Source organism: Saccharomycopsis crataegensis (assembly GCF_037102585.1).
Source record: "Saccharomycopsis crataegensis DNA, jcf7180000000077, whole genome shotgun sequence".
NCBI lineage: Eukaryota > Fungi > Ascomycota > Saccharomycetes > Ascoideales > Saccharomycopsidaceae > Saccharomycopsis > Saccharomycopsis crataegensis.
The window spans coordinates 150,386-174,927 of NW_027043824.1; the positions used below are offsets into that span (position 1 = coordinate 150,386).

Here is a 24,542-nt window from a genome sequence, read left to right on the forward strand (position 1 = left end):
AATCACTATCAAAAGACTCGTAATTGGACACAACAGAAAACATATTTTCAATTTTCCAGTGTTGGAGGTGTTTGCGCGCGTGTGTGTATTCTGCTCCTTTCACAATTTATTATAGAATCATCAATTTCACGTTTATAGATTTAACATTGCTGTTACAATTGTCGTTCTATAGCCAGAGTCCGAAGTTTGACACCTGATAGAGTCATTTTTAATCATAAACAAAAGGGACGTTTTACAATAACCTAAACATTACATTGCAAATTCCAAAGAGGCAGGACCGTTTATAATAGAGATATATAAGAAATTAATTAACCATGGGTGGCTCTATATCGAAAATGCTAGTGAGTATTCATTCATTTATATTTTGTCTGACTTTTTTTTTTTTTTTTTCTTTAAACAAACCTTCTGCTGTCGGTAATGGTGACTGGTATCTCACAAAGGAATTCAATATCCTGAAATAATAATAACTTAATATGAGACAATTACTAACAATTCTTGTTAGAAAAAGATGTTTGGCAACCGTGAAATGAGAATTCTTATGTTGGGGTTGGATTCTGCTGGTAAGACCACCATTTTATATAAGTTGAAGCTAAACAAAGGCATAACAACCGTACCTACGGTCGGTTTCAATGTTGAAACCGTGACATATAAGAATATCAAGTTCAATGTGTGGGATGTTGGTGGACAAGATAGAATCAGACCTTTGTGGCGTCATTATTTTAGTGGGACAGACGCATTGATTTTTGTCATTGATAGTGCCGATATTGATAGAATTGCCGAAGCCAAAAGGGAAATGTACAAGATCATCACCGATAAAGAAATGAAAGATGCATTATTGTTAGTCTTTGCCAACAAGAAGGACTTGCCAAATGCTTTGAAACCTCAGGAAATTACCAGAAGATTAGAACTAGAAAATTTAAAAGACCACATTTGGTGTGTGGTTGCCAGTAATGCTTTGACTGGGCAAGGTTTGATAGAAGGTTTGTCCTGGATATCCAATAATTCAAGGGATGCGAACTAATCAAATCCCCTGATAACTTTTGACCTGGGGATGGAGTTTTCACCTCGATTTTGGTTTTGCTGAATGATTTGGTTATTGCTTGTGCGTGTTTTTTTTTTTTTTTTTTGTCTGTGTGCTTTCTTTCTACTTAGTTATCTTTTGCTTAATTTGGTAATCCTTTTGTTGATTTTTGTTTAAACTAGATTATCGTATATCCAATGTTTTTTTCCGTTCTTTTCCGCCTTTTTCTTTTTTTTTTTTTTTGTGTGTATCTTTTCAATAGGAAAGCTCAGGGCAAACAGCAAATTTATTATCAGTTTTCTCTTTTTATTCTTTTTTTTCACTCCTATCTCATTTGACTCACTCTTCGGAGCCTCTTCAACTTTTCTCTTTACTTTTTTTTTTCTGATTCTCATACTATACCCTAATATTTTTTCTTTGCTTCATTTATATCTACTTAATGTTCTACTTAAATTTATTACTTTCAAATATTTCATTCGCTTTCTAATTCGTTCTGCTTTAATTGACACCAGAGCATTCTTGTATCTCTTGCGTCCCATATACCCTAATAACTGAAAAAGTATAAACTCCCATCACCCAAAACCTGTGCCCATTTTCATATATCTTAAAACCAATAGGATACTTGACCTTGAAAGTACAGATTTATTCTTTTAATAAAAGTAAATTCTCGTTAAACATCAAACTATATCATAGAGAAAAAAAAATCCTACAAAAAATACCAATAAAAAACAGGGTTTGAGAATGAAAAATTTATTAAAAATTTGTTAGTTTTTGGTACATTGAGTCGAACATTTAGTAATCACCTGGGATTTCAAAGACAACTTGTTTACCAGTCAACTTGTTGTAAACGGATTGGAAGGATTCCAACTTGTAGTCAACGTTGGAAGAGTCCTTGGAGTCCAACAAAACTTTCTGGACCTTGTTACCACCGACCAAGTATCTGACTCTCTTACCAACAATTTCAGTTGGGAAAACCAAGTCTTCCAAGATCTTGTCGTGAACGGCAGTCAAAGTTCTGGATCTTGGTCTCTTTTGTTGTTGTCTGGAAGTTCTACCTGGCTTTGGCAAGATTCTTCTTTCAGCCAAGAAAACAACGTGTCTGTCTGGGAACTTCTTTTCCAATTCTCTGGTCAATCTGATTTGGACTTTGTGGTAGGCACTCAAAGATGGAACTGGGACAAAGACAACAATAGCCTTCTTACCACCGGCGACATCAATCTAAAAAGGAAAAACTTGTTAGTATACAAATCTCTCTAGATTTATATAAAGAAGCAATACCAACTTCATAAAATAGTGTTGTATGTACTAGATAATCATCAACCCACAGGGAAAAAAAAATTCTCACATCTCCAGCGGTTTCAACTTTCGAATCGCACAACAGTCAAATAAGAGGCTTCATGACGATTAATACATTGATGTGATGAAAAATTTGGATTCTTTCTTGTCCTCCATACGATCAAATTTCAACGTCATGATTTGACAACTATTCGACGATCGTTATTTTTTTTGGACTGCTTCATGACCCATATGATTACTTGATATTTAATAGCAGTACTAACACGCTTCTGTTGAAACTCCGTTGACCTTGAAAATTTACAAACTGCCCAAAAATGATCCAACTATACTTCATTTAATAACACTTGAGTCCCCCTTGATTTTCTTTCCAGTACAATACAACACCATGGTTTATTTGATAGTTTCCGAGTAACAAATATTGATGTGAAAAAAAAAACTTACTTCCTTGATGGATTTGAATTGTAACAATCTCAAATCAGCCTTCAATTCTGGAGTGTGAGCTTCCAAGTCAATGAAGGCTTGGGCAACTTGCAATTCAAGTTCAGTTGGTTCAGAAGATAAGATCTTAGCTTGGGCTGACATTGTTGATGATGTTTTTCCTATTGCTATCAATTATTCAATTAGGTCTGTTTGACAATTTTTGGTTAAACCAGTTCAATTTTTTTTTCTCCCCACCCTCCGTCTGTGTGGTGTGCGAGTAGCGAAAAAAACGAGAGGAAGAAAAAAAAAAAAGGGAAGAAAGTGGGCTGTCAATAACGTGACTTGCCCTATATGATAGCACGTGACAGATTAGGGCTAATGAAAATTAAAAATGTTACCAATACTTGGGTTAGTAGGGGGATCTACAATTATAATCAACTAATTAGCCAAAAATAAAGCAGAAGAAAATAAGCAAAGCAAACGATAATTTATTATTAGAATAATGATACACAAGATATTCGGCTGTAGGCCCTTCATTCTTGGGTTGTGAATTCACCATTACTTTCACCAAAGTATGCCTTATTAGCAATTCCATTCACGAACAACCCAGTCTCCACCACCCCAACAAGGCCCTTGATATCATTATGTAACTTTTGTGGATTGGAAATCTCACCAAAATCAGCATCGATTAAGAAATTGTTATTGTCCGTCACCACTGGGCCTGCTTTGGCGGATCCACCTTGTCTAACAATAGCCTTGACGGCTCCCAATTTGTATAAATCTTTAAGGACTCTGGCATAGGAAACTGGCACCACTTCGATTGGAACCCCTTTCTTCCAGGCAACTCCTAAGTGCTTTGGTGATTTCTTACGGAAATCAGCAACGACAATGAACTTCTTCGAACTGCTGGCAACGAGTTTTTCTTGGAATAAACAGGCCCCTCCCCCCTTGATCAAATTCAATTGATAGTCGACTTCGTCAGCCCCATCAAAGGCAATTTCGATTTCTGGATATTGCTCAATTCTCCCTAACTTCATGCCATTATCGATGATTAGTTGTTGGGACTGGAACCCTGTTGGAATACAGACAAAGTTGGCCTTGTTTGGCAATTGCCCGATTCTTTCTGCAGCGTACACTACTGTAGAACCAGACCCAATACCAACAACGACTTCCCCGGTGGCTTCGTGAGGAAAGTTTTCATCCACCGCCTTGTAAGCAGCTACTCTTTTAGCCGATTCCAAAGGATCGGATAATGGTGGTAATTCATGTATTTGCTTCAACTTACTAGTCATCTTGCGGGTGAGTTGATGATTCAATGGCCGGGGTAAAAAAGTGGAGACAGATTTGTGGTTGATTAGAGGTAAAACACAAGAAAGGCTTCTCAACATAAAACTGAAGGTATATTGAGGTCCACAGAGACAAATAGAGTGTGATCAGAGAATATCTCTGGGTGGTCGGTTTAATGTATATCTATAGAAATAACTGGCAATTAATAAAGCTGTCAGTCATAATTTAGGAACGTTTTTTTGTGATTTTTTTTTGGTGGACCCCGAAAATTGCACGTGCGGGGAATGGAATAGATTATTAGTATTAAATCAGAACAACTATAGCAGAGGAGAAAGCAGTAAAGTAGCAAATAGATAGTAAAATAATAATAATGCAAATTTTTATATAGTATAGCACATAGACTTTTCCTTTTTCTGTTGCAAATAGAACCAAAAATGAAAGGATGTGAAAAAGATTTTTTTTTTTTTTTTTTTAGGCAGATCCACACCACTATTGCATTCAAGCAACTCTAGGGCCAGTAGTAGCATTTCTCACAAACTTATTGTAATTCCCCTTGGAGCCTAAAATCGTATTAGCCCTGGAATAGCCACTTTCTGCTGATTCACTGGACAAATTGGTGATCCCAGAATACCTGGAAAAGTTAGAGCCTCTGGTTGTCACGGACGCAGTGTCCGAAAAATCATTATTCCTGGAAGGCGAATTATTGTTATTGATAAAGAAGTTGTCAGTACTGAGATTGGTGTTATCAGTGTACTTAGATGATGTGTAAGATTTACCAGTTATGTTGCTGGGCGACCTGCTGATAACGCTATCAGTATCGTCGTTAAATGAATTCATGTCAATCACCGAGTCTTGTCGCGATTTTGCCTCTGCATGATGTGGCACAGGCAACTTTCTCATTGGACTGGCACTTCTATCGGTACCAGATCTGGTGTTTTTCATTGGGCTGACACTTCTGCCATTACTAGGCATGATATTTCTCACTGGACTAGAGCTTCGAGTCCTTGAGTTTGGGGCTTTTCTCAAAGGTGATTTTGTGGTGGAAAATGGCGATTGCAACAATAGGAATTTAGCGTTAGTACTCAGTTGATCGATAGTGCAAGTTTCCGTTACAGAATCAGCATAATCATAAAGTCTTTCTTTGTTTAGCAGCCTGCGAGGCGATCTAGATCGAGATGAAGGCCTCGATGAAGGCCTCGATGATAGAGCTTCACAGTGGTTCTCATCGTACCCTTCTTTTTTCAATATGTTTCCCGTCAGTGTTTGTTGTCTTGATTGTTGGGAAATTTTCATACTATCTGGTGGACGGCGGGCCCCATTTGGTGCAGACATTCTCATTGATTCAGTGGTATTGGATAATGATTGGCCACCTTTTTTTGCGGTTACTAACTCCCTAAGAAGTCTCAATTCATTGGCGGTTACGTTGAGATCCCTCTTTTTTGGAGCTTCTGTTTTTGTCTGCTGAATATCTTGGGTATTTCTCAAAACTGCAGTAAACATCGGTTTAGGGGATGGACGGTGTTTGTTTGAAGGTGAAGGTATTTTCCCAATTGGATGAGCTTTATCATTACCAATAGAACTTGGAGAATGACCCTGTCTAGTATTCGAGGAAGCAAACTTCACGGCTGAGCTGTTGGTTTTGGTGTCGCTATTGAGTTTATTTATAACAATAAAGGCCTTGTACCCAAGATAGGCTACCCCAGCCACGGTCAGCCAGAATGCCACATGTTTGAAGAGTTGGTAGGTAACATATAAGAACCAGCCAACCCACGATACTATTAAAGGTTTGAGAAAAAATCCAACGATTGTGACAGCCATCCCAAGAACGAAACTTTGAAGGTGAATAGTCTTGTCGGAGGAAGTGTTGATATAATTAGAATTTTCGAAGAACGCGTATAATTCATCTAACATTTTTCCAAATTCTGGAAACTGCAAGTTTTGGCGATTGAATAGCTCAGATTTTTCGCCAGCAGACGCTGTCTTTTCAATGAACTTGTCATGGAAAAAACCGGTGGTTACCACGGTGTCGATACTTTTCCGTCTCTTGGGAAGGCGACGATGATCTTTCATTAGGAAATCGTCTTCACCGTCAGAATTTCCTGAGGCTATATTGTTCTCGTCTTTGTAGGCTTCCATTAAATTGTCGATATCCACTCCGATTTCTGATATCAGATCGAAATTTTTGCGGTTGTTATTAAGGATGTTGATTTTTTCTGAGGATGTCTCAAACATTCCGTGGTGTGAGTTTTCCAGCAGCAGCAGCAGAGCCCCATCGAATGATCCGATGGCTGAATTATCGTCGCCTGGTATTAGCCCCGAAGCGTATCTTTTTGATCTGAACAGAGCACACGTTGTATCATTATCTTGTTCGGTGTCATAACCACTACGGCTGGATGGTGCTGATCTTCTTTTATCCTGCTCTGTGGCCCAAACCATCAATTGATTTCCTAGGCCCATAATAAGACAAAGTATTGGTATAATATATATATATCTAAGGGTGTGATTTGAGGTGATGAATAGAGGTCAAAAAATTGCCATGAAAGTGTGTCAGGATAGGAAGACTGGGATTGGGAAACCACATACTTTTAAACAATGCGGTAATGGACTGGCTGGCAGTAGATCTCCTGTAACTTATACATATAACGGATCTGTTTTATTTACATTTCGAAGGCGGTAGACGAGGTGGTTTACCACCCGGCCTTCCCTTCCTCGATTGGGCCAAAACTCCATCAAACTGGCCAGACCCCCCGGAACACCCCCTTATCTTGTTTGATGTCAGGGTGACCCCTTGGTGCACTCTTCGGGTGCCCATACCCGAAGCGTTCTTTGGGTTTTCCTTTTTTTCACGTTTTTTTCACTTATCTCATGTCGGGGATATTCGTGACGGTAACGATGGACATGGATAGCGATAAGCAGGTGGCTAATAAGTAGGCAGCTAAACAATAAATAGCAGAAATACCTCTAAAAAACTAAAAAATATACAGGCCCCACTCCACTCGTTTGGAAATAGATCGATCGTTCTTGATTGGGCCGACTCTTCTTATCAACCGCACACTCATCATCACCTATCAATAGTACCGCGATGACCACCATATTAGACATTGGCAGTGTGATATACACCGCAGTGAAACCTATTTTCAAGATCTATTTGATCATTGGCTCGGGGTTCCTTCTTGCAAGGATGAACATCTTGACAGTCGAGGTCACCAGAAACTTATCAGATATGATTGTCACCTTCATTTTGCCCTGCTTGACCTTCAATAAAATCGTTGGCAGCATATCTATTAGCGATTTGAAATCAATTGGTGTCATATGTCTCAGTGCTGCCATATTGTATTCGCTAGGGGCTTTTTGTTCGTTGCTAACAATACTAGCCACCCCAGTGCCAAAGAAATGGCGAGGAGGATGTTTTGCAGGGGGGATTTTCCCAAACATTTCAGATCTACCCATCGCATATATCCAAACTTTGGACACTGGGCTTATATTTACTAGTGCTCAAGGCAATAAAGGGGTGGCTTACGTTTGTATTTTCCTTGCCACATTTTTATTTTGCCAATTCAACATTGGTGGGTTTAGGTTGATCGAATATGATTTTATACATGGTGATGGCGATGCCGAAAAAAATAATCACGCGAATGATGATTCAGAAACAAGCAGAACCCCTTCAATGGCCGCTAGGCTGACCCAGAATTTGAATTATCGTGAAAAGGAAGATGCTGATAATGAAATTGGTCTTACAAATAATGATGACATATCTGTGGTAACCAGTCTTTCATCTTCGGCGGCAGATAATTCAGACGTTGAAGAAGCCGTCAATGAGCAATACGTTCCAACGGTCAATGTCACCGATGTGAACCAACAAGAGAGGGTTGCTTCTTTAAATGATGATAAGTCTTTGGGACGAGCATCAACTCACAATCATGGATTAATACGGATGGCCAGCGCGTTGACAAAGCTCACCACCAATAGCTCAGGATTTACAAGAGATTACAATCAATCATTAAGTCACGTCCAATCAAGGGCGTTGGAGTTAAGAACATTACCATCACAGAATGTTAGGCACGTTATAGATGAATATAGTCGTGCCAATAATCAACCGGTCATCAATCGGATGAGTACATTGACAAGAATTGCCACCACCCAATTGGGGGCATCGTCACGTCAGGATATCAAAACTGCTGGCTCTCTGCTGCCATTTGTGGAGAAATATAACCTTCATTTTTTGGTGTTTATCCTACAAAATTTCCTAAGACCATGCTCGGTGGTTCTCATGATTTCTCTTGCTGTTGCATTGATCCCATGGCTAAAGGCATTGTTCACTGTTACTCCAAGAGTGCCAAATATGCCTAATGCTCCTGATGAGTTGCCGCCATTGAGTTTCATTATGGATTATACTGCGTACGTTGGTCAAGCATCGGTGCCATTAGGGTTGTTAATGTTGGGTACTACGTTATTCAGGTTAGATCTCTCTGGTTTGAATCCCAAATTCCTAATCAGTGCCGCTTGTTTAGTGGTATTGAAACTTTGTGTGGTGCCGATTGTTGGTGTGTCGTGGGCTTCTAAGTTACGGGAATTGGGATGGCTCAATGATTCAATGATTTTCTTTGTCATTTGCATCACGTTTTCCTTGCCGTCGGCCACCACCCAATTTTACTTTACTGCAAGTTACACCGACCCCGATGCTGAAGATACCACCCAGATGGACTGTTTATCGGTCTATTTATTAATGGAGTATTGTTTGTTGGCGGTGAGTTTGCCGTTTGTCGTAACTTATGTGATTATGAAGCAACTTTGAGGGTTTGTTTTCTCTTCATTTACTCTCTCTCTGTACACTCACATAAAATATTTAATTTTCCTTAGTTTGATAGATAATTGTTTACTCATCTAAAATACTTCATTCTCCAACCGGCATTTTCCACTCATTGGTGGTAGAAACTACTGTTACTTTTAAATTTCGAACTTGTCGTAGATGATATTCATTTAAAGGGTTTGTGTGATGATCTCTGTGTAAACTGCCTGTGTCTGTCTAAGCATCAACAGTTTCCATGACGATGATTGGCAGCTTCACGGCCGATTCGCCGATTTTTTTTTTTATTTTTTTTTAAAAAAAAAAAAAAAAAAATTTTTCTCGCCAAGTGAAAAACCGTCTGAGATTTTCAAAGATGAGGAGGGTTTGAGACCAGCTTGGGGCTGCATGTCAGTAATACTTTTCCCCTTCACATTCCTTCATTCACCATCCACTGAATAATAATAAGTAACAGCCTTCATATGAAAAAGAAAAGAAAAGAAAAGAAAAGAGAAAAAAAAAAGGAAATTTTTCCTTGAAGTTCGATCCAATTTTGGCCTTGTTGTTCCCGGTCAATGCAAAATGTCCTATATTCCCCCCCCCCCCCCTCACGCGCATGGGTGAGATTAGGATTGTTGTCCGAATGGGACAACTGTGACAATTAGAATTTAGTGACCAGGAGAGACACGCCTGTCAATGTCAAAATGTGACAATTTTTGTCATATCACAATAAGGACATTCGCGGGTATAAAGTGTTGAGATTTACTGAATGCCTACAAAATGTAAAACACAAAGCTGAGAAGAATAGAAAGCAAACAGGCCAGAATAACAACATGTTATATCGCTGCATATACATGTATGTCCCTGGTCATAAGCGAGTCTCATTTCATTTAAAAGCGTTTCGAATAAAAAGCACTTTCAAATTCTAAATACAAAAAAAATTCCACAAAAAAAGAAATTAACAATATGACCACTATTGCGCGACTATAATTTCATAGATGATAAATTAAACAAAAAAGAATTGAAGGAAAACACACAAAACAAAGTAAAACGGCACTTTTAGCACTACTGCAATCATATAAAAAACATACATACACACATAGACACAAATATAGCGAAAGATAAGAGAATGGAGTGCCTCAATTCAAAAGAAGAAGAAAAAAAAGAAAGATAAGAGGTCACAAATAAAACGTAAGAGATGCTACAACCCCCCAAAAATACTGTTAATGAAAGAAAAAAAAAATGCTCACAACAATCAATTGATTAGATAATTGATTTTCAATTTACTGGTCTTCTTTACCAATTGATTTCGTTTCTTATCTTTGGTAGTGTTATAATGGTGATATCTTTCCGTTCCATTAATGTTAGACCGATCTTCTTGGTGGCTCGCAGAATTATCATGATCAGAGTAGGTAAAACCAGTGCCACTTAGTGGCATCGTATTATCCACAGATTGTGGTATTGTAGAAAAGTAATCAATTAAGGGATTAGAATGCGATCTCATTGGATGAGATACCAATCTTGAATCGAGGGTAGAAATTGACGGCAAGACATTTGTAGACTTGTCAATACCTGTAAAGTGAGGGTTAATTGGGGGTAGTTGGTAGCTTTGAGGGTAGCAAGGCGAAGAAGGAGCAGATGGATATGGGGTCTTAAGGGACAAAGGTTGATGTTGTGGCATCATTATTGATGGACTGCTAGATGGTGCCAGAATTGATGATGATAAAGAGTCCACAGGAAAGTTATTTCGAAACTTACCAGTGGAGTTCTGTTTTGACAATTTTTTGTTGAATCGACTATGAGGGTTCCTATGAGTCCTTGATACATGGGCGTTCAATTGGTCGATTCTACTGAACTTAACCCCACATTCACAGCAAACATGGTTTTTTTCACCATGGACAGAATTCAAGTGACGATTGCATTCATTGCTGCTGGCAAACCCCAAAATGGCGTAAGGACAACCATAAGAGTCACAGTAGTATTGGCGGTTGACATTGTAAAAATCAAAGTGCAAAGCTAGTTCATAAACATTGGCAAAGCTGTGTTTGCAATGATTGCAATTATAGAGCCCTCTTTTCCTGTTGATTTGGAGATAATTCACGATTTCTTGGTTATGACAGAGTTTGTAGTATTTAGAATTTTTATCGTGGGCAAACTGCAGCACCAACCTATCATATTCTATATCTGTTAAGCGAGACTGGGTCATGATTATTAGTCAATTTTTTTGACAGCCAAGAGATCAAATTATTAACTGTCGTTGTTGTTATGATCTTTTATAAGTAAAGAAGCGAGAGAAAAAAAAAATTGGGAAAAAAAAAAAAAAAAAGAAAAATATAAAACAAGCAGTTGAAAATCTGGCCTAATTACTGAGTGTTGGAAATATATTACTCAATTCCTTTGACCTCGAATTTGATGTTTGATGATGACCTTGGGGAAAGAAAGAAGATATGAATGTCCAGCATACGGAAAATAACGAGATGAACTAAAAGTTAAGATGATATCTGTGCTGTGAATTCGACATTATAATAACAATTCACAGATGCTATTCAAATGAAATTTAAGTTTTGGTTTCAAAAGTCCTTAAAAGGGTAGACAGGGTGTGCCACACCAGTGGTACCATCCTCCCCATTGACAAATGGACAACTACTAGCCTTACACTTAACTGAAGAGTGATGTCTTGGGTGGACAGTGGGCCTTGGGTCAGTACTACAGTGCATAATAACACTAACGGGTATTTAGATATTCTTGCGGAGGTTCCAGCTATTGAGGAAAGAAGGAAAAACTATTTAATTGAATGAAAAAGGGAACAATTAGTTGATGGTCTCTAACACAATAAGCAGCCAGCAGCCAACCGAAAACTACATCTTGTAGGTCAAATTAACATATCGACGATCCCTCCACCATCAGACTGCTATCAGTGGGGCACGACATACAATAAGCTTTTTTTTTTTTTTTTTCTTCTTATCTGCCGATTGAGTTGGTTAACTCCGCGCATCACAAGAGATGGACGGGGGGAAATAGCAGTAAAGCATAATAAGCATTGATCTTGAAGGAAAATGATGAATAACAATATTCAGTCGCGAGCTATTTTTTGCAGAAAGGTACAAAATTTGTCAGTGAAGATCTCTTTTTTTATGGAGTGACAGTGCCCGAGCAACGATCTTGAAAAATTTGCAGATACAAAAAATTAAGGTCTTGCGTAAAACGCGTTTCTTGAAATGAGGAGGAAACTAGCTCATTAGTTTGAAGAGCAAGTACTTACATTTTTGGGAAGAATTAATTAGCGATTAATTAACGGATTTCCAAATATTAAGGAATATATTTAAAGAATCGCAGTCTTTTGATAATATCAGATAATGGAATTGAATCAGCCGAGCAGAAAGAGATGCTGCCATATTTTTACCAAGGAAGAGTGTATCTTTATTTTTTTTTTTTTAAGTATACTCGGTATAGCGCAAACGAAAATAATATAAGGTGAACTGCACAAATGATCACCATCATACATACACCCGCAAATCTTTCCAGATTTGACAACAAGTGGTGAATAAGAGAAAAGAAAGAACGTTGCACTAGTAGCTGAAGTAAAGCGAAATCTAGGCAGAATGTGTTTTACAAATTCAGTAGGAGAGAACAATTACTCGTGAATTTTAAGGTTTTCCTCTAACAATCTTAATTAACCCATGCATAAATTATGCGCAATTTATATCCTACTCCCAGGCTTATAAAACCTCAAGTCTAAACAATGTTTTACTAATGCCATTTGTATCAACATTATAACCCCGAGCCACCTCTGTGTATGTAGCACATTCCGGAAAAGATATGAATACAAACTATAGGCTCTATTTTTCGGTGCTCGCCCTTTTATTCAGGTAGCTCATGCGTCTGGCTGCACTGAGAAACCTCCCTTTCAGAATATCAGCTAATACCCTTTCATGAGCTTGAATTCTTCCATATATAGATAGAAAAATCACAATAACAGAGTAATTTCAGGCTTCGTGTGCTTAGATTGATTTAAAAAACTACGTGTTTGTCTACGTTAACATAATCGCAGTACAGAAGTGATGGAAAGAAAAAGAACAAAATAGAAAGAAATAAAAATTAGGGGAATTGATGTGCGCTTCTCGGAGCTGCCCTTTTCAGACGTATGTACGTCAGTATTTTTGCTTTTGCATAGGAAAAATTTTAATATGGGACCTTTTTTTTATATAGTATACTCGTTAGATCATGCCCCCACCGCACCCCAAACAATCGATTTGCTTGCTATTTTCGTAAAAAAAAAAAAAAATTGGTAGCAAAATAATAGATATCACAGTTAGGAAGTAGTATTACACTTGTGATAGGAATTACTAGCAACAAAATACACAAAGATTTCCATTTTTGAGCTACTTCTGTTCTTTTGTTTTGGGGCTCTCTTATTATTATTATTATACTGTAACACTCAGTTCTACTGCCCTGTTTGTTAGGGACAATTTTACCCTAGGTACATTATTGTACATGGTGTGCTACGCCATGACTCGGCCATTGGCGACATATGATCGACAGTTATTTCCACAGTAAACATGATATGATTTACAAGGCCAAAAGGGGGACAAGCCAGGGAAGTAGATAATTATTGTCTCGAAAAGACTTGTTGTTAATCATTTTCCTTATCCGCTAACTCATACTATTTTGTAAGCCATTTGGTTTGGTTGGCACAACAATCTGAAACAAGTCCCGCAATCAACCATATCATCAATAGTAGTTAGTCTTAATGTTAATGTTTCCTGTTATTCCCCGAAAACAATCAACATGCAAGGACGGACGGCACCTGAATCATTTGTTGGCAAATAAGCATGTGAATGTTTTTCCTTCCGTCGGAAATTCTACCATCATACTTTGCAATTCCTCTTTTTGATCGACAGACGATAAAAGGCTGCTTTACGAGACAAAACAACGGAAAAATAATAATAATAAGAGATGTACCGGAACATTAAATATGTGACAGTTTTATAATGTTTAGCTTAAAGCTATTCCTGGGTATTATACATTATACATCCCGAAAAATCTTAGAAGTTCACAGCGAATAGGCTTCCCGTTTGGAGGCCATAAAAATAATCTCTTGAACATCAAAGTGTCCAAAAAATAGTTTATTTACCCACTTCATATATCCAGCCAGATACTGAATGGATTAGCAAATGCCGATACGAAGGTAATTCTGCAAAATACTCAGTAATTAATGCTGCAGCAGCACCTAAACTTAGAAGAACAAAATCGAAAATTGAGGAATAAAAAAAAAACGAAAAAATGAAAAAATATTTTTTTTTTTTAAAAATATTTTTTACCACTGTTGGCATATAAAGGTGCGTATTGCTTAATCAACTGTAAATTGGTATCAATCAATTGGCTTCTATAATATACTTTCGAAGTAAGTAAAGCAAAATTCCTGTGGTGATTTAAAACAAGCGATTATGTGTATACTCTATTTTTAGGCATTAGAGATATTGGACATATTACAAAAATACAAATCAAGGATGAATTTACGGAAATTGATGCTACCTTGAAAAACCTAGACCTTATTACCCTTGATACTTGTAGTGACTCGACCAAAGACACATAGAAGGATAAAGCTAGTGAGAAAGATAGTGATTATAAAACAAGCTTTCGACAACTTAAAATATGAGCGATAAGTGCATGGATAAAGCACCTAATGAACAAACAAAGAAAAAAAAATTGTTTTTTGCTTTGGTCAATGTATTTTACAGGCGTATACAAGAAAGTAAGACTTGGTGACTTGCGCTGTCTCATGCCATCGAAAAAGGATCTACAAATTAGTGATTACTATTGGACTTTGCTTGTGGGTACTCATGTACTTTGCTTGTGGGTACTCATGAACTACATATATCATTAGTGCCATCGCGATGGCTTCATGGTTGCAAATGTGATGACGTGCTAGATATATTGTTTCACTGGCTGATCTTTTTGAAACACGAAGCTTACCCAAAATGTTATTTCAAGTTACTACTGTAGTGATGTTCAATGTCACATTTGAATATCAAGAAGGCTACTTCTTTCATGGGCAATATTCAATGGTTGCACTCATATTTACTCATCTACTAGCTGGTCTATCTATTTTTTCTATCTCTTTCAAAGAAAAAAAAAAAAAAGCGTCCTCGAAGTTGATTGCAGCTCATTTTTCGTATTGATCATTCACATTCCAAAAATAAGCCACACACCAGAAATAAGCCTAACGCACCAGAAATAAGCTCCTTCTAAAACATTGCGAAACAAAAAAAGAAAGAAAAAAAATGCTCATGTAATAAAAGGGCACTAAGCTGTCATTGCAGTTTCAATGCTACCAAATGACAATTTGAGCACCAACCCCAAGCCCCCTCCCGTACAACAGACATTTGATAGATAATAAAACATAAACTTCTTCGAAAAAGATTCTATCTATTTAATGTGATGTATCAAAGTATAGATGAGGAAGAACCTTGTAACAAAATGGATATATATTCTACCACCTTGGAATGGCTACACGAATTTCGTTGATAATTTCTGGACTCTGCATTGTTACTCTTAGCCCCCCTTATGATTTGCTATTGCATTATTAAAATATTTTAAAATTCTCGCTTAAAATATATAGCGCTTGAACAAGAAAGTGGACGCTCGAATTTGAGCAAAAAAACAGCAATGTTATCTGCTTATAAAATTACAATTATTATACTGGACATGTTATGACAGTCACATGATATGGAATGTACAGGACTACTCATATAACACATTTATATTGTCTTATATACACGAGTATTCCATGATAAAGAATAAATGGCTAGTCTTTATTGTATACTGAGCATAATGAGAGTCACTGGGGAATTATTTATCCAAGATATCTCGATGGAGCTTGTGGTTGAACCATGTTCCCCATAGGAAATAGCATGAGCTCCAAAATCCGCAGCATTTAATGCTGGCCCAGATAGAGATCATATATATGGAAGCAAGGCCGTTTCCTACGCCGTAGCGCTTTCGAGGCTATTTAAAACCCGGCAGTATTCAATCGTATATAGAAGAGTAACAAAAACTGAAATCCTGCTCCTGCTTCTGCTTCTGCACACTGATTTACTTATTGCTTTATTTATTACTATTCTATAAATAAGTATAGGCTTTTAAAACAATACTTTCAATGTTTTACTACTGCTTCATATTTCAACACATCTATATAATTGTACAGTTAGCTACCCCCCTCCCCCCACATCTTTTGTTATTTATACCTTTGTCTGTGTAATAACAATTATCTGTGTATAATTAACCAGTGTTGTACAAACGCTCGAAACCATTAAACGGGGGTCTATATACCCCCTAGATGAGGATGAGGTTATCTCAAGTCCATTCATTTGCCTCTTTCTCATCCTTCATCGTAGTCAGTATGTTTACGATAGCAATCATCCTCTTATCTTATGCTCCTTATTATCAGTGCCCAATGTCCCCTTCATCCTGATTGTGAAGAGATGACCCTATTAAGTGCCATTAAAGGTCTAGCACTAGAGTGGTGACGTGGAGAAACAGTTTTACCCGGCTGTCTCATCCATCGATTCCCGCCTCTTTTGTTTTGGTTGATAGTGTGAGCGATGAGGTGCCATTTCATTTTTGCTGGTTTTATCTTATCAACCGCCTATTTTTTTTACTTCTTTTTATACCCACCAACGCCCAATTATCTAAACTTAAACAAGAAAAAAATAAAAATAACAAAAACAAAAATAAGATAACCCAGATTATCAAGAAACCCTTCTAGCTTAACATATATTCGATACTTTCCCATATTATTTATTTCCATACCAACTACTATTATTTAAACAAACCTCAGCAATGAAGCTCTCCAACTCTGTTTTGATCTCTATTGCAGCTGCCACTTCTGCTAGTGCTTTGGTGATCGGTAAAAATGAAGATGGGTCTCACATCGCCGAGGAATTGACCCATGAATCGTCTAGAAACGTTGTTGTCGTTTCGCCTTCCACCAAAAACAAGAACCCAAAAGCGGCCATCGGAGGTATCGTTACTCCTATTAACCCAAACAACAAGGCTGTCTCTGATGATGATGATGCTCCAGTGTTTTTCACAAACACTCAAGACAGACAAACCATTCCTCACCGCTACATGGTTGTTTTCAAGAAAAACGTTAGTCCGGAACAAATCAGCTTCCACCAAGAATTGATCCAAGCTGAACAAGTTTCTGCTGCTGGTAAGTTGTTTGCTCAAGACCCTACCAACCAATTCTTTGCCACCACTGCTGGCGGTGCCAATGATGTTGTTGGTGGTATTTTACACTCTTTTGATATTGAGAATGTCATGAGCGGGTATGCTGGTTACTTTTTGGACTCCACCATCGAAATGTTGAAGAAATCTCCTTTAGTTGAATTTGTTGAACAAGATTCCATTGTTTCAATCAAGGACTTCGACACCCAGCATGGTGCCCCATGGGGTTTAGCCAGAATTTCCCACAGAGATTCCTTGAACTTGGGGTCTTTCAACAAGTACGTGTACGATAATGAAGGTGGTAAGGACACTTTGACTTATGTCATTGACACTGGTGTTTTAGACACCCATGAAGACTTTGAAGGTAGAGCCAAATTGATCGCCGACATTCCAAATGACGGTGCCCTTGATGGCAATGGACACGGTACCCATTGTGCTGGTACTATGGGTTCCAAGACCTTTGGGGTTGCTAAGCAAGTCCACATTAGAGGGGTTAAAGTCTTGGGTGCCAACGGTAGCGGTAGTATGAGTGATGTTGTCAAGGGTGTCGAAGTTGCCACTAAAGATTACTTGGAACAAATGAAGAAGAATCCTAAATTGAAGGGTGCATCTGCTAATATGTCTCTTGGTGGTGGTAAGTCTCCATCTTTGGATATGGCTGTGAATGCCGCCAGTCGTGCTGGTTTGGTATTTAGTGTTGCTGCCGGTAACGAAAACCAAGATGCTTGTAACAGCTCCCCAGCTTCTGCTGAATTGGCCATCACCGTCGGTGCTTCTACTATCTCAGATACAAGAGCTTATTTCTCTAACTGGGGTAAGTGCGTCGATGTCTTTGCTCCAGGTTTGAACGTTCTCTCCACTTATATTGGCTCGAATAAGGCCTCTGCCACATTATCTGGTACTTCTATGGCTTCTCCACACGTTGCTGGTTTATTGGCCTACTTTATTTCTTTGACCCCAGAGTCGTCTTCTGAATTTGGCTCCGCCACTAAAATCACCCCAGCCCAATTGAAGAAGAACTTGATTGCTTATTCCACTCCAAATAAGTTGAGCGATATTGGTAACGGCTCTCCAAATGTGTTGGCTTATAATGGTGCTGGTGGCGACTTGTCCGAATTCTGGGCTAGCGCTCCATTGGAATCTCAATCTGTTGATTCGTCAATGGTTCTTTCCGAAGCTAAAGAAATTACCAATGCCTTGATTCATGAATTGGAAGCGACTGTTGAATCTTTGATTGAAGGTTTGTTGTGATGATAGGAGATAAAGATTGATGCTTTTTCTATTGTTATTTTTATCTTTATTTGTGGAATAGACATGACTTGACACAATAAATTGGTGTTTTGGGTAAATTGGAAATTGTCAAGTGCGCCGAGAAGAAGGTATAGTCACCTGGAAATGTTTTTTTTTTTCTTTTGTTATTTTTGTTGATGATTTTTGTTGAAATATCTATAGTGTTTTATTATTATTTTTTTATTTTATTTGATGATTTTATTATCTTGGTGGCTATAGGAGTAACAAGTATATAAATATTTGCCTTTAAAATTATGATATCTATGTTATTATTGCTTGTAGTTTTTGCTCTCTTTTCGCGAAATCAATCAATAACAGCCTTAAGTTTTTCTTTATTCCACTGGTGATGGGAAGTATGAAATCATACAGTATTTTATGAGATTGGTCGAACGCTAGAGAAGTCATGGACAGGACTTCCAATAATATTTCATTGTCGGTAGCGGCATAACACTTACAACCTGGAGATAAATAAGCAAAAGAAATGCAACATAGTACTTTATACTCAATATATCTATTCTTCATTGAAAATTAAAAAAAAAAAAAAAAAAAGAAAAACAGAATCTACTTCTTAACTACGAATTTCATCAATCTTGACTCAATGACCTCATCATCATCCTTCAATACCTCGGCAGTTTGCAACACTTTCTTGGTGTTCACCACCACTTTATCCCAATCAATCACCGTCACGTCCTTGCTGAAACTGACTGTCTTGATCCATTCGGAAGCGTCTTCTTCAGAATAGTCCAAATTGGTATAAATCCACTTAATGGCTTCTTGGGGATGTTGGTTGAAATACTCAACCCCTTCATTAACGGCGTTCATAAACTGGTCAATGGCGCCTTGATCAACCCCAGTACGGGCATTGATCACCCATGATGGCCAAGGAGTGTAGATTTCTCCAATCATCTTGATCTCCCCTGAATCATAATACTTCTTACTGGTGAAATACTCCCACATGAACGCATCACTGTTCATTGAAGGATCCTCAGATTTCAAATTCACAGAGTCCCTCAAGTTCTTGAAAGTCGAACATATCGGGAATTTTTCATAAAATGGCGCCTTGAATTCTTGTTGTAATCCCAAAACAAAACTCATCACGTACGACCCTGATCCAATACGACTCACCCCGATCCGCTTATTCTGAAGATCACTGACTTTGATAATATCACTTCTCGAAGCTCCCGAGCTCACGGCCCAACGAAGTGGCGAATCAACGTAGGTCCCTACCAAACGATAACTTTCTTCTCCATTGGCAATGCCTCGGATGAAAGCCTCGGTAAGCCCTACGGCAATGTCAATTGATCCATCTCCTAAAGATTGAATAAGATGTCCCGAGCCCGCAAGGTACGGGATCAATTCGACCTTGACCCCATGTTTTTCATACATTTGGTAAATTTGGGCAAATTGAAGTGGGGTGGAAAAATGTTCAGGAACAAACCCAACCTTGAGGACCGTGGTGGCAGCCATTTTTATTTTTATATTTATTGTATAAATTGGTGATGTTGGAGATGATTTAGCGATTGCCAGATACTATTTTATAGCAGGAAAAAAAAAAAAGACTCTTTAATCCATGACTCTATCGTCATATACTATGAGCACGCACTGGTGCACTTAGGAATTTCTCAACATGGGAGAACGTTGTATAAAACAAATTTTATTTAGCCACATGGACGCCAATCAGTGCTGAAGAATTTTAGCATTTGCAAATTCAATTAGATAAAAAGTGAAGATATGTCTACGGAATATTAAATTCGCCTAAAAAGAAAAAGATATGGTAAGGAGAATCCGAGCAACCAACAATAATAAAATTGGCAAAAAATAAGAAATAGAAGCAGAAGCAGAAGAAACTAAATTTAGCTAAATAATAAAAATATAGGAAAAATATACGATTAAAAATAAGTGAATAAACACCTCTTAAGAACAAGAACCACAAGTAGCAAGAACAGAGAGAGAAGAAGAAGAAGAAAAAAAAAAAAGGCAAAAACAATCATGAAACGAGTAATAATTCGTGAGAAAACAATAATTATAATTATAATAAGCAAACCTTTGAGTAAATACGGACATAGGTCAAGGCTGGATATTAAAGTCCAGTTTGGTATGAAAAAACAAAGAAAAAGAAAGAAAGAAAGAAAGAAAGAGAGAGAGAGAGAGAGAGAGAGATAGGAAGGATGTAACAAAATTAAAAGTAGGATCAGCAACACAAAAGTTATTAACAGAAATAATGGGCAAAAAATTAGGAAAAAGCAACAGGGAAACTGTAAAATTGAAAATATTGTATAAAAAAAATAGATAAAAAGTCATTGACATGTTAAAGAGGTGAAAGCAGACCAATTAATCTCAAAATAGAAATAGCATGAAAAACTCCCAGCCATATAGAAATGAACAATTTTCTCAAATCTTCAGCCCGTAGAAAGAGGGGAAAGTGGTGAGGGAAAAGAGACGAATTGAAAAAGTATTAAAAGGATGTTTTTTTATTTGTTTTTTTCTAGCCATTTTTGTATTTTTTTTTTTTTTTTATTCACCTTTTTTAATAGAAATATAACAGCAAAATAAAACTGAGGTCAAAAACAGGAGGCAATGAAATATTATAATTTCGCACATTGAAAAGCAAACATATTTGAAAAGAGCATAATTAAACAACAGAACGCTAGGCTTGTTGGGTGAGCATGCTAACGCATTTCATTCACATAATAATACAACAACCTCCTTCAGATTGTGGAGGTTTCTGGTTGACATTACGCTGAGCGGCATGCGACAGTCTTCTTGACTGATTTTCGCGTGGGCTTTGGATCATTTGAGAGTTTCTCTTTTCTTGTTCCTGCTTTTGCTGTTGCGCTAAACGAGCTTTCCCTCGTTCAGTGGTTATAACATGGTGGAAATGCTGTTGTTGGTTCTGAATCCCAAACTCAGGATGGTTCATCATATCTTCTTCAACTTCTGAATCATCGTTACTGGTATCACTGTAGCGATGGTAATTTCTATTGAGAGAATAGGTCTGAGAGCTCAGACTAGGATCGACATAAGAGTAACGTTGGTAGTAAGAATTTCTATTAGCTAACCCTATACCGGCGTAGCTTGCTCTAGTGCCAGCAGTCATGGTTGACGAAGGTCCATAGCGACCGTTATAATAGTTGGATAAATCTTGTTCGGCACCGGTCACCGTGGTGGTACCATCAGGATTTAAATGGAAGTTCAACTCGTCGGTAGTGTTGACCGCGAGCGGATGGCTACCCCCGGAAAACGTACGAGTTCCAGGACTATTGGAGTTGCTGGCCGACCGCTGGTTATGTGAGGTTGGCACAAGCAATGAGGCACGTCGGTTAGCCTTTGGGTCTTTTGTAGATATTGGTCGCATTGCCACATGGAATGTCAGGTTCTTGTCGAGGTTCAAATCCGCCAACTTGAGCCCAGACCGAAGCGACCGTGCCAGTTGAATGAAGCGAACTTGGGCGATATTCATTGGTTTGGGACCCCATTTTGGTTGCCAATTGGCAATTAGGAAGTGTAAGACATCAGCAACGGTCATGTCCAAAGGATGGCTATATGGCAAATTATTCACAGCAAGGAACGTGCTGTTGATTGTGAGGTCTTGAAGAAGCTCCTGACGAGGGGAGTTGAATATTAGATGTATAGTTATGGTTTCAGGAAAAGACATGATGATGGTATAATTTGTGGTGTTTTAAAGAAGGGAGAAAAGAGCATATACGGGTGCTGAATGTTGGTGCTAATATTAAAATATTATGACCTAACACTTGTAGACATGAATTGTTAGAGTTTGTTAATTTAGTTATTGTTTTTTTGTTTTATCTTGATAAGATGTGGCAAGGAGATAGAAATTAAGGAACGACGGCTTAACGCTACCAATGTTATTGGTCAACGGGGTAACAAAAGCGAATGATCAGCAAGAGGAGCACTGAAAGTTTAGTGAGAAGGTACACACCACTCAATCTAATTAGCTGTGGAAGAATCTATAATGTTTTTATATACACCAATCTGCCTCTTGTCCAACAAGATAAATAGTGGTACAATTAATGAAGTTTTTTTTTTCTTTGTGTGAGTTGCCGGACAGGAAAGCCCATGCCGGCAGAGAGATGGTTTCAGATTTTCCGGACAGCCGCACTCCGTGGGTCCACGAGAATTTTTTGCGATGATTGGGTTGATCGGATGATGATTGGCAATTAGCAAAGGTTAATCCAATATATATATATTATCATGCCATGGCTAACCAGTCTCCATCATCATCGTCTCTATCGCCACGGCAGAAGAACATAATCTCCGGGCTAACCGCTGGGGTGGTAACCACCGCAATTAACCACCCGCTAGACTTGATCAAGGTCCGGCTACAGTTGGACTCGTCGGTGCTGTCGCCATTACAGTCTTTGCGAAATGTCTTGAGACAATTGTACTCAAAGGACCCTTCCAGCCGCTCTGGAACCTTTGGTCGTACCTTTACTAACGTCTATCGGGGGCTATCCATAAATTTGGTCGGGAACGCCGTGGCGTGGAGCTTGTATTTCACCTTGTACGATGATTTGAAAAATGTCATCCACGTCACACACAGTCCCAACCACCAGCATTATAACTATCTAGTGTGCTCGCTACTTACTGGATCGCTCACTGCGTTTCTAACGAACCCCATCTGGGTGTTAAAGACCCGGCTATTGTCGACAAACAAGAATGTACCTAACGCGTACAAGTCCATTGGGCAGGGGGTTGCCAGTATCTGGCGCACCGAGGGACTCTCGGGATTTTTCAAGGGCTTCACTCCCAGTTTGATCCAGGTGTGTCAAGGGGCATTACACTTTACAATTTATGATTCCTTGAAGGCGTATCATGCCAAACAACAACAACAACAACAACAACAACAACAACAACAACAACAACAACAACAACAACATCATCATCATCATCATCACGGCAATACTCAACATAAGAACGATAAGTTGTCATTTTGGGAATATCTTTACATTGCCTCGGCGTCTAAAATCATCAGCACCACCGTGTTTTACCCATTTCAACTATTCAAGGCACGTCTCCAGGCATATGGTTTTAACAAGCCTGAACAAGCGGCGAGCACTAAAGGCCATTTCAGATCAGTAATCGCCCAGACATTTGCTAATGAAGGGATTGGTGGGTTCTATAAGGGGCTATACGTGAATTTATTGAGGGCATTGCCGGCCACCTGTGTCACCTTTATTACTTACGAGCACGTTCGGAACTACTTGTAAATTTTTCTCAGGGGACTCTTCCTGAAAATGTATTATAATATTATATTTTGTATCAATAGAATAATGATCGATAAGTTGTAGGTATACCTTAACTATGGTTATTGTTGTCGGCGCTTAGCAATTCGGTGGGTTTTTTTTTCCCACCAATTTTTTTTCTTTGATGAAAAAATTTGGGGTCGAAGGACTACAACAGAGACTTATAATAAGAAATACCAACAAACATGGCAATCAATATCCTCGGGAAATATATTAGAGCCAAGTACCTTGTGTCAGAAGGGCTTTTCAAGACATTCTACGGGATCGGTCCTCAAGAGGCCTCGAAAATATGTGCCAGAGTCGGTCTTTTCCCAAAGATGAGAATGCACCAGTTGAGCGAACAACAGATCATGTCTATCACCAAGGAGTTGGCGGGGTTGACGATTGAAAATGAAGCTAGAAATGTCGTGAGAGAAAATATTGCTTTCAAGAGAAAGATTGGGTCTTACAGTGGGATTAGACACTTGTTGGGTTTCCCAGTGCATGGGCAGAACACTAGAAATAACGGGAGAACCGCCAAAAAGTTGAATAAGTTGAACAGAAGTGGTTGATCTGCTGCTGCTTTGTAGATGAGGGTCTCTAAAAGTATAGAGATTTTCTTGCAAGCTATATCATTTTGAAAACCTGGGGGGCATCATATTATTATCGTTATATTCTTTGTTTATTATCTTATTTGTCATCATCATTGTTATTATCTTTCTTATTAATATTATTATTATGGATTCACCACCATCACTACTCCTGTCATTTGTATATAATATGTCGTCATTAAATAAACAGCATAGTGTGAAAGAAGAGCTTTTGTGGTATATTATCTAATGCTTTGCGATCATTACTAATGTGGTGCGCAAAGACCATATGTTATTACCGATCCTTAACTAAGCATCAGCGCCAACTCCGCTATAAATAACTGAAGATTTCCACCAGTTCTTGTTGTCAATTTTTCTTT

The 24,542-nt window shown here is 38.2% G+C and overlaps 11 protein-coding genes across 11 annotated transcripts; 5 read left to right on the plus strand and 6 right to left on the minus strand. All coding sequences in view use genetic code 12, as the record gives it.

The window, feature by feature from the left end:
* Positions 1–314: 314 nt before the first annotated feature.
* ARF3 (Arf family GTPase ARF3) lies at positions 315–1,021 on the plus strand (the record flags this gene model as incomplete). Its single annotated transcript, XM_064996236.1, has 2 exons — positions 315–341; positions 503–1,021. The coding sequence occupies 2 exons, from the start codon at positions 315–317 to the stop codon at positions 1,019–1,021; spliced, it is 546 nt and encodes a 181-aa protein (XP_064852308.1).
* Positions 1,022–1,813: 792 nt separating this feature from the next.
* On the minus strand, positions 1,814–2,899 carry DASC09_026340 (eS7 family ribosomal protein; the record flags this gene model as incomplete). The annotated part of the gene is made up of 2 exons (XM_064996237.1): positions 1,814–2,239; positions 2,759–2,899. The coding sequence occupies 2 exons, from the start codon at positions 2,897–2,899 to the stop codon at positions 1,814–1,816; spliced, it is 567 nt and encodes a 188-aa protein (XP_064852309.1).
* Positions 2,900–3,270: 371 nt separating this feature from the next.
* RKI1 (ribose-5-phosphate isomerase RKI1) lies at positions 3,271–4,029 on the minus strand (the record flags this gene model as incomplete). The annotated part of the gene is made up of 1 exon (XM_064996238.1): positions 3,271–4,029. One exon carries the CDS (start codon positions 4,027–4,029, stop codon positions 3,271–3,273), a length of 759 nt encoding a protein of 252 aa, XP_064852310.1.
* A 493-nt stretch (positions 4,030–4,522) lies between these two features.
* Positions 4,523–6,481, minus strand: DASC09_026360 (uncharacterized protein; the record flags this gene model as incomplete). The annotated part of the gene is made up of 1 exon (XM_064996239.1): positions 4,523–6,481. One exon carries the CDS (start codon positions 6,479–6,481, stop codon positions 4,523–4,525), a length of 1,959 nt encoding a protein of 652 aa, XP_064852311.1.
* Positions 6,482–7,106: 625 nt separating this feature from the next.
* Positions 7,107–8,819, plus strand: ECM3 (putative ATPase ECM3; the record flags this gene model as incomplete). Its single annotated transcript, XM_064996240.1, has 1 exon — positions 7,107–8,819. The coding sequence occupies one exon, from the start codon at positions 7,107–7,109 to the stop codon at positions 8,817–8,819; it is 1,713 nt and encodes a 570-aa protein (XP_064852312.1).
* A 1,246-nt stretch (positions 8,820–10,065) lies between these two features.
* DASC09_026380 (uncharacterized protein) lies at positions 10,066–11,016 on the minus strand (the record flags this gene model as incomplete). Its single annotated transcript, XM_064996241.1, has 1 exon — positions 10,066–11,016. The coding sequence occupies one exon, from the start codon at positions 11,014–11,016 to the stop codon at positions 10,066–10,068; it is 951 nt and encodes a 316-aa protein (XP_064852313.1).
* Positions 11,017–16,652: 5,636 nt separating this feature from the next.
* On the plus strand, positions 16,653–18,290 carry DASC09_026390 (S8 family peptidase; the record flags this gene model as incomplete). Its single annotated transcript, XM_064996242.1, has 1 exon — positions 16,653–18,290. The coding sequence occupies one exon, from the start codon at positions 16,653–16,655 to the stop codon at positions 18,288–18,290; it is 1,638 nt and encodes a 545-aa protein (XP_064852314.1).
* A 600-nt stretch (positions 18,291–18,890) lies between these two features.
* Positions 18,891–19,796, minus strand: DASC09_026400 (substrate-binding domain-containing protein; the record flags this gene model as incomplete). The annotated part of the gene is made up of 1 exon (XM_064996243.1): positions 18,891–19,796. One exon carries the CDS (start codon positions 19,794–19,796, stop codon positions 18,891–18,893), a length of 906 nt encoding a protein of 301 aa, XP_064852315.1.
* A 1,216-nt stretch (positions 19,797–21,012) lies between these two features.
* DASC09_026410 (uncharacterized protein) lies at positions 21,013–21,984 on the minus strand (the record flags this gene model as incomplete). Its single annotated transcript, XM_064996244.1, has 1 exon — positions 21,013–21,984. The coding sequence occupies one exon, from the start codon at positions 21,982–21,984 to the stop codon at positions 21,013–21,015; it is 972 nt and encodes a 323-aa protein (XP_064852316.1).
* A 562-nt stretch (positions 21,985–22,546) lies between these two features.
* Positions 22,547–23,557, plus strand: FLX1 (flavin adenine dinucleotide transporter FLX1; the record flags this gene model as incomplete). The annotated part of the gene is made up of 1 exon (XM_064996245.1): positions 22,547–23,557. The coding sequence occupies one exon, from the start codon at positions 22,547–22,549 to the stop codon at positions 23,555–23,557; it is 1,011 nt and encodes a 336-aa protein (XP_064852317.1).
* A 221-nt stretch (positions 23,558–23,778) lies between these two features.
* SWS2 (mitochondrial 37S ribosomal protein uS13m SWS2) lies at positions 23,779–24,144 on the plus strand (the record flags this gene model as incomplete). Its single annotated transcript, XM_064996246.1, has 1 exon — positions 23,779–24,144. The coding sequence occupies one exon, from the start codon at positions 23,779–23,781 to the stop codon at positions 24,142–24,144; it is 366 nt and encodes a 121-aa protein (XP_064852318.1).
* Positions 24,145–24,542: the final 398 nt, after the last annotated feature.